The following is a 9,110-nucleotide window of genomic DNA, read 5'->3' as shown; positions in this document are numbered from 1 at the left end:
TCAAAATAATTTTGTATCAAGCTACAATGAAAGTATGCCTGATGATGGGGCAATGCCCCCAAAATGTTGTTACTTATAGTTGATTAAAAGTAAAGAAATTTGAACATGGACGATTTTTTCATTACACTTTTTAAGTAAATTTATGACTTCCAGTCATTTGAACCAAAATTATTAAGAATCCAAATAATTTATAAAACAAAAAAAAAATATTTAGAATATTTGATCTAAAGAATATATATTGTAAATACATTTTTTTTTTTTTTTTTTTGTAAAAAATGATACTAAATATTAACAGCCATCAAACATAATGTTAGTATGAAATAAGCATAGTATTAAAGATCAATATTTTCACATGGTTGAAATTTTAAAGACTTTACGTTCTGAACAAAATATTTCTTAGGTTCTTATTCACATCATTTTGTCTATTCCTTTTGTAAGACAAAGATATGATGAATTTCATTTGATCAATTCCATTTTTATTTTAAGTTGGATCTTTTCTTTTTATTGTTCTGATTGAATTTCTAAATCATAATACCCTCATCCTGTTTTACAAGGATCTGCTGAAGGCTAATTATTTTTTTTATTTATGATTCACTTTATTTGTAGGAATCGGTGCTATTATTGGAGGAACTGAAGTAATTACATTTGATGGACTTCACATGAATATACAAGGAACCTGCCGTTATGTGCTCTCAGAGGATTACAAGGACAGGAATTTCTCTTTAGTAGGACAAATGCAAAATGGAGCTCTTCATTCAATCACTTTGATTGCTGGAAAAGATTCAATACAAATTAGAGCAAATGGAAATGTAAATAAATTTTATTAAATGATTAAGTAATAACAATATAATCATGTAATAATGTTAAATGTGTTACAGCCAGTAGTCAACGGTCAAGCTTCTCCATTCCCAGTTCATGCTGGAGAAATATGGGCATGGAATCGTCCACATGAGATGGGAGTTGCCAGTAAAGTTGGTGTTTATGTAATGTGTTCTCATAATCTGGACAATTGTGCTATTGAAGTATCAGGATTCTATTTTGGAAAATTGAGAGGACTTTTAGGAAATCTTAATGGAGAAACTTATGATGAAAGAACGACACCAGAAGGAAAGGTATTGAATTAATATTAAACAATATTATTTAAATATTCTTGATCATATTTTTTTTTTACTCATTATAATTTTTTTCCAAAAGAATAAATACCTTTTATTTGCACTTTCTTATTTCTACTTATTCTTATTTAATTTAACATTATACCATTGTAGTGTTTCTTGACGAGATTTAAAATTTGAAATAATGCTTTCTAATTAATAATTTTAGATTGTTGCAAGTAGTAGTGATCTAGCCAATTCTTGGAAACTGGATGGTTCCTGTGCACCATGTCCATCAGGACCCCATAAACACAATAGGGTTCCTGTGTGTACAGATATTTTTGCTGACAGTCCGTTGACATTGTAAGTTACCCAGAGATATTTTAATTTATCTATCTTTATTACTTTGAAAGAAGTACAAATAGAATATTTGTATAAATATAATATATAAATATATAAATATTTTATATTTATTTACTCGATAATTACATTCTGTTTTCTTTTTAAACAGACTATGCAGGCCATTTGTCAACCCTGCTCCATTCAGGGATGCCTGTGATGACCTTTTAACTCGCTTGATCAATAAAAAGGAAGCAGCTTGTGCTGTGAGCAGATCGTACACTTATGCTTGCTACCGTAAAGGTGTTTTACTGGCTCAGGTTCCTGATCAATGTGGTATGTAATTTCTGGTGGAAATTATTATAATAGCTATGCTCTACGATTATAACCCCATTTAATTGGATTATACCTGGCTGTTTTGTTCGTATAATGAGTATTATTTATCATACTAAATGTATGAAAGAAAAAAAAAAATTATTTGACTAAAAACATTCTCAGTTTTATGGCTATTTTAATTATGACAAAAAAAAAAAATACAAAACCAAGTTTTTTTCCAAATTCATGTTGTGGATAAACTAACATGTTTTCCTAACTGAATGAAACTCTATTCAATCAAAGCAAATATTAATCTTTTTTTTACTAATGATAATTTTTTTTTAAATTACATTAGATTAATCTTATAAATCATAAAAATATTGTTTAATTTCATATTTTATTTTGATTATTTCCATTGTTATGGTATGGCATATAAACGGAATTCAAATTAATTATTAGAAAAGTTCACAAAAAAAAAAAAAAAAAATTTTGTCTTTAACCAAAGTAAATGATTATTACATTTTTTAAATTGTTGTAAATACATGTAAGTTTTGGAAAATTTGTATGGCAAATCCAAACCTCATAAAAGAAAAAATAACTTATAAATGAAAGTATTAATTATGGCTACATTTCATGATTTTGATATGCTAACTGACTTAAAAGCTTAAGCAAATAATCTATATAAATATATCTTTTTTTATTTTGAATGTAAATTAATAAATTAATATGCTTTCAGCAACTTGTGATATCAATGGGAAGAAAGTAGCTCTCCATGATACTGTAAATGTCCAACCTGAAAACGCTGCAGATATTGTGCTAGTAGCTGACTTAGTAAAAGAAAATGAAGCTAATTTCAGAGAATTAGCTGTTCCTGTTATCAAATCATTAAAAAGTCAGTTAGGAAAAAAAGGCATTAGGTAAATATATTTAATTAATTAATTTTTATAAATATAATGTTTTTCCTCAAATTCTGTTCCGAAACTTCCAATCTTGATTACTGTAACTATCTTAATTTTCTACTCCCTTATTAATCTTACTCAACCAGGTTAATTGTTGTCGATAATCCATGATTTCTATTACATCCTCAACCATTAACTTTCTCAAATCTTTTTAAAGTTTTACCTCTTGATATGCCAACATTTTTTATGTTGTACCTTTTATTTGATACGAATCTGAAAATTAAGGAGGCCGTACTTTTGTTTCATATTCATTAGATATCATATTTCCAATTATAGTCATATTAGTTAGGAACTAAAAACACATCTATGTTCGATGAAAGAAAAAAAATTAATGAACAGTCATAAAGCACCTGGAAGATCACCTATGCAAAAATATTTTTGATTTAACGGGTCTATAGATGAAAAAATAATTAGTGATATTTCTTCCACTATCATCCTTTGAAATGAGAAAGGAAGATCCTGCTTTCAGCCCAAAAATGTTATAGAATCAGTAAACTAATAGGACAAATAAAACATTAAACTGATCTGTCTGATTGCTTACGTCTCCTAATTTTGGTTCCATTTCCTTGTAAGGATTAATTTTTGTGCTAAAGTACTTACCTATTTTTTAGATTATGTTGTGTAAGATGTAATTAGAAAGAAATGTGAATCGTATATTATGTTTTTCGTTCTAATATTACATAATATCTACCTCAGCTTTGTAAGCCAGAAGGAATCAATAAATTTGATTATATGAGAAAGAAAAATAGGAATGAATGAAACATTTGTATTTGTTGTACAGACCGAAATGGATTGTCAAAGGAAACTGTAGGGGTGAAAAAAATTGTTTATTATATCCTATTATTGTATCTCTTTTTTTTTTTCTGATTATACCATGTATGTGTAATTTATATATGTCCGATTACGGATTGATAAGTATGCTGTGTGAGATAGCAACCTAATGTATTTAGGCAGCATAGATAAATAAAGTATTTCTCTCTCTCATGGTATTGTCATCTTCAGTCTTGAAAATAATAAATTTTCAAAATGTTGATGATCTACATTTTATAAAATACTAGTAATACTTTTAAAGCAAGAGGATAACAAATAAGTTACAGTTCTTATTTATTTACTTTCAAACTATTCTTAAATCTTTATGTTTTAAACAATATCATTTATTGTCTAAAGTAAGAAAATAAATATTCAATATAAAATTTTATTATTTTGTAGTGATGTTCGTGTTCATTTAGTTGGAGGAAATATCCCTAAGAACAGAGTTCCTTACCATTATTTAAATTATGATCCTGCTTCCGCCAATGTTGAGTTTGTAGAAACGAAACCAGTTACTAACGAAACAGTTGGGGGTCAAATCCAATTGTTAATAAATCATCTCTTAACAGAAACAGGTTGGATATTATATTTTCAATTAAACTGCATTAATATTTTCTGTTTAATTTTTTTTTTAATCTAAAGCTAATGAAAACTTTTTTTTTTTTAATTTGTATAATATGCCTTAGTCTGTTCAATTTTTAAAAGAATGTTTTGATTGATATTTATGATATTTCAGGGTTATCTCCGAGAAGTATAATGTATCGAAGTGCCCTCAAGGAAAATTTATTCCGACCAAATGCACTGAAAGCAGTTGTTGGTGTTCATGAGTCATCTTGTGCAGACCCATCTGTGGTAAGTATTATCACCTTAACACACCTTGTGATTAAAGAAATCCTAAAAGAGTTATTTTGTAAATTATTTTGGTTCAGTTTTGATCAGTAATATACTGCTAAAAATAATGAAATTGTTTTTAAACTTGAAAACAGTTGTATTTAGAACTTCTGAAAAAAATTTTGTCATGATAATATTTTTATTAAACACTATGCTGAGTTAGGGTAAATACAAAATGTATTCTAATAGCTCAGGGTGTGGATGTAGGTGACTATAGGAGGAAACGTTAGAAGTAAGTTGGTGGATGCGATCAGTGACAAAAAAAAAAGATTGAAAATATAGGATTAGGAAAATATATGAAAATTATTATGATAAATCAAACTTTTTTAATTGGTATTACATGCTTTATTTGTATGTAAATATTAAAAAATCTGGTGTGCTGCACGCACACAACTTTCCAAATTTACCAGCCTGCTTTGAGTTGAAATTCTGGCTCTCTGAAAATCAGCAACTTATTTATTATAAACAATGGAAATACTTTCTATTACTATATTTCTGTTTGCTGATTGGGTAAAATAAAAAAAAAAAAAGAGAGAGAGAAATTTTAGAGAAAATGGCAAAAAATGTAACATCTTCTTTTTTGAGAAAAAAGTTTTTGATTTAGACTACTCATATACATACAAACATACAGAACATTTTGCGATGCTTTGTTGTTTGAAATCTGGGCACCTTATAATTTGTATTTCCATTGAAAATTCATTTGACATTTTTCACCATCATAATATTTTTTCCTTTACTATATATATCATATATAGGTTAGTAAAAGTAAAAATTAAAATTAGAGTTATGAGAAATGTACGGAAGATAATGATATAATGAAATACATGAGAAAATATGTATGTAAAAATCATAAAATAAATAAAATATAAAGTTATATAAACCAAAAGAATAATAATTAAAACAGAATCAAAAAGTATGTGATAATAATCATAAGCATATATCTTATTAATGGAAAAATGAATAAGGATAGAAGCATACGAGGTCTGAGGGGTTTGAAATATTAATATAGTGAATAGAAGAAAGAGAAAAAAAAAATATACTGAAAGGTGTGAAAATTCTATGAAAAGTGTGAATATCACATAAAAAATTGCCCTCACAACAAATAGAGGGTGGAAAAGAACTAAGAAAAACAGTTGACAACGTAATGGTGCTTCTTGAAAATAAGACTTAATATAGCAAATGCTGAATTTGGGGTAATGGTCCCTATTAATTAATTAATGATTTAATGAAATATTGACAGAAATCTTCAGTATATCATAATATAGTTACAATTAGAGTTAATGATAAAGTACTATAAGGACTATTTATATTGTTAATATTTATAAATTTACAGTAAATTCTATTGGTTGTTTAGGGAATAGTTGCTCTTATAACACTAAGTGCAGTACAGTTGGAGCTAAGGGACATTTCATATAATATTATAATGCCATTGAAGGAGGCGAAAGTAGGAGATGGTGAAGTTGCAGGTAATAATTTATTTATAGATATGAAAATAAACTTATCTTGATCTTACCAGTAACAGTCATTGCTCATCAAAAATTTTGTATTATATGTATGTACTTTATTTTCATTATCATTAGTTATATTATTAGGAAATCATTCACAGTTCTATAAGAACACTCTGCATCAACTACTAGTTATTCTTAATTTGTTTTCAGTTTTAAATGAAAAAGAAAGTGTTCTTTGTGGAGGTGAGAAGGTTGCTGATCCCCATTATACCTATCGAGATATCTGTGTCGGTCTTGCTTATGAGGTAAGAAGGACATACACACTTTAAATTTTTAATTCCTATTAGCTTGTTTTTACATTTCTTGCTAACTTTGGCTCTTGTTTCTATGTATTGGGATTATGATTACTCTTTTGCTTATTTCTGTCTAATTTTTGGATATTTATATATAGATAGCGCAACAAAAACTTTGACCTACTTCACTTAGGGACCATATGATAGTCTCCTTCATAGTAGGAGATTGCTGACTGATGATTTTCTTTTAGTAATTCTTCATTTCTCCATAACCTCAGTTCTGATCCTATCAAGTAAAAGATGTTTTGTTAAAATATCTTAATCCTTCTATCTAAGGTGCCAGTTCTCAGAGATCAATCTTATAATTACAAGAGATGATTTCATTTATCATGGTTCATATCATTACTGTGTATTTAGGATCATGTATTCATGTACTGATTCCTAAATTGATAATAACATATTTTCTTCTACCCAGCAAATAAGCTGATATACTAACTTTTCTATTGGAGCTTTCTTGTTAGTAAAAGGCAAATTAGACTATTAAATGAGGGTTTATCAAATTCTTTATTGTATTTTAGAAAAATGTGAATGTTTTTTTTTTTAATGGTTGTTTATAATATGACATTTTTTCTTGTTTTTAAAGAATGATAGTAGGTTCAATATGTTTTGCAAAACTGTTCAAAATTTTTGTTTGGTTTTACCTTTATGGATTTAAGTTGTTAGTCATAAATCAATTTGGCTAGCCTAAGATAAACATTTAAAATCAATTTTGATGGTTTGAAACATCATTGAAATCCAGAATAATACTAAGACAATTCAGAATCATGTGGTTTTTAGTGAAACTAACAACACTACGTGGTTTTTAATTCATAGAAGAAAGTGAATAGTTGAAATGCGTTGTTGATAGGTATATGATGTGAATTGTCTTCTAAAGAGCTGGTCAGTATTGTGGCCATATATTTGTAGTTTGAGAGGTCTAAGGTGGCTAATTTTTTGGTTTGTCCAAGATTAATTGAACTCTTAGTACTCAACAGTTATATTTAAGGTATTTAACAGAAATACGGATATATTATAAAAAAAAAGTTTATTTTCTAAAACATAATATCACAGCTTTTTTCAATGTTTTCTGCTGAATTACTTTAAATTTTATGACAATGTCAATGATAGCTCATTTATTATTATTTTTTTTTTTTTAGACAAATGGAAATGCTATTAATGCTGCAGGAATAAGAGGTTCACCAAAGAAGGCTCAGCTGATCGAGGTTGCTGCTGAAAAAATTGCTTCTTCCATGTTAGAAAGAAGTAGTGTATTGGAATGTTCTTGCAATTTACGTGTTGGAATAGTTCCTGAGTCATTCTGTTATAAAGCAGCATAGTAAGTAGTTAATGTCATTTGAAGAACATTTAGCCTTTGATAAATTAAAATAGACCACACTAGTTATTAGCATAACATTTATGTAGTAAAAGATCTTGACGGAAAAAATAACATAAAAATATACATTAGTTGTTGTTGTTCAAAGCCATAGATGTAATAAACTTTTTGTTTGTTGAACATTCATTTCTGAGTGTCTCATAAGTTTACTTGAAATGTCTGAATATTAACCTGGAAATATTAGGTTCAGTTCCTGTCTCCCTTAAAATATTTGTAGAAATTTTTTTTTTTTTTATTTTGATTTGGTCAGTAATTGTAATTCAAATTTGTAAGACTAAAGGTTAAATATCATTCAAATAATGTCTGGCCAACTAATCTTGCCTTTATTACTTTTATTAAAACATATTCTCTAAAGTATTTAACCATGCATAGTATTTATTATTTATAAAAATATCATAAATTATTACATTAAGCTTTAATATAATGTTTGTTATGATTCTTAAGCATTATTCTTTTTGGTTTTTTCAGGCCTTGTTATTTCTAAGTTCGACAAGAAGCGTTCCTGTAAATATTAAAACCGTATTATTCATAAACTCCTAACTTTGTGGTTTCATACTTTAAGATTTTATTTAAAAGTATTTAAATTTGCACTTTTGTAATATTTGCAACAGTAGCCTGCCATGTAATTGTATTTATATGTTGTATAATATTTTAGATAATATAAGGAGCTATTTTTAATAATTTTACCTGTGTAATATCTTGATTCATCCCTGTATGATTCATGCTGTCTGAAGATTTAAATAATGATTTCGAACTGTACTTCTTGTTAATAAAACTATTTTATATTTTCTTTTATTTTATTTTTTTCTTGTTTCTCCTTTTTTTAGTATAAATAATACACACAATATGATTTTTTTTTCCAATCCAGCTAGACTTGGTAAAAAGTGAAATTTTTATAGATATAGAACTGTTTATCTCTAGGAGATCTAGCCATAGGGGGCCTGAATTTTTTTTTCCATTACGTTTTAATACATCAAACACCTCTATTATTATATCCCCAATTGAAAAATAAATTGTAATTCAAAATTTGTTATTTAAACTTTATTTTTTAAATCAATATTTTCAATCAGATGTATGGAATTTACCAGGTTCACAGTTGCTCCTTCTCTCCCTCAGAAAATTTCTGGATCCACTATTGCTGTTTTTATTTATATTATAGTTTAATATAATGGTTATTGTCAATTAAGACTGAGATTTTAGCACCAACATAAATTATTATTTTCAAAATTTGACAGTTAAACAGCAGGAGTTAGTGTAGGTTAATGGGTTTGTTTGTCTATTGTTTAATTGGCTCTGGGAAAAGTGGTAAGTGATTCAGGAATTCACACTGACAAGATCATTCTCAATAGGTTGGTGCAAATACTTGGTTTTGCATATGATACAAATGATGCATATGATCCTAGTTGCGGGATCCATTGAGTGCATCAATAATAACTTTTTAAAGTTATTCAAAGCAGCAGATACTATACTTCTAATGAGCATCAATTAGAAGAAGGCTAAGTACAGCATTTAGAACAGAATCGGCTGTTCGA

The 9,110-nt window shown here is 27.5% G+C and overlaps 1 protein-coding gene across 1 annotated transcript in view; it reads left to right on the top strand.

Annotated features, from left to right (window-relative positions):
• Nucleotides 1–8,373, top strand: part of LOC106679717 (apolipophorins) — a gene marked incomplete in the record, with an annotated part of 40,173 nt that extends 31,800 nt beyond the window's left edge. Inside the window, 11 exon segments of the mRNA XM_067046143.1 lie at nt 607–809; nt 879–1,112; nt 1,321–1,454; nt 1,603–1,766; nt 2,482–2,662; nt 3,914–4,089; nt 4,251–4,366; nt 5,760–5,871; nt 6,064–6,158; nt 7,343–7,521; nt 8,047–8,373. Of these exon segments, the coding sequence (XP_066902244.1) occupies nt 607–809; nt 879–1,112; nt 1,321–1,454; nt 1,603–1,766; nt 2,482–2,662; nt 3,914–4,089; nt 4,251–4,366; nt 5,760–5,871; nt 6,064–6,158; nt 7,343–7,521; nt 8,047 (1,595 nt within the window).
• Nucleotides 8,374–9,110: the final 737 nt, after the last annotated feature.

Source organism: Halyomorpha halys, unplaced genomic scaffold (genome assembly GCF_000696795.3).
Source record: "Halyomorpha halys isolate HHAL.00 unplaced genomic scaffold, Hhal_1.1 Scaffold215.1, whole genome shotgun sequence".
Taxonomy (NCBI): Eukaryota; Metazoa; Arthropoda; class Insecta; order Hemiptera; family Pentatomidae; genus Halyomorpha; species Halyomorpha halys.
This window is presented reverse-complemented; position numbering and strand designations above follow the sequence as displayed.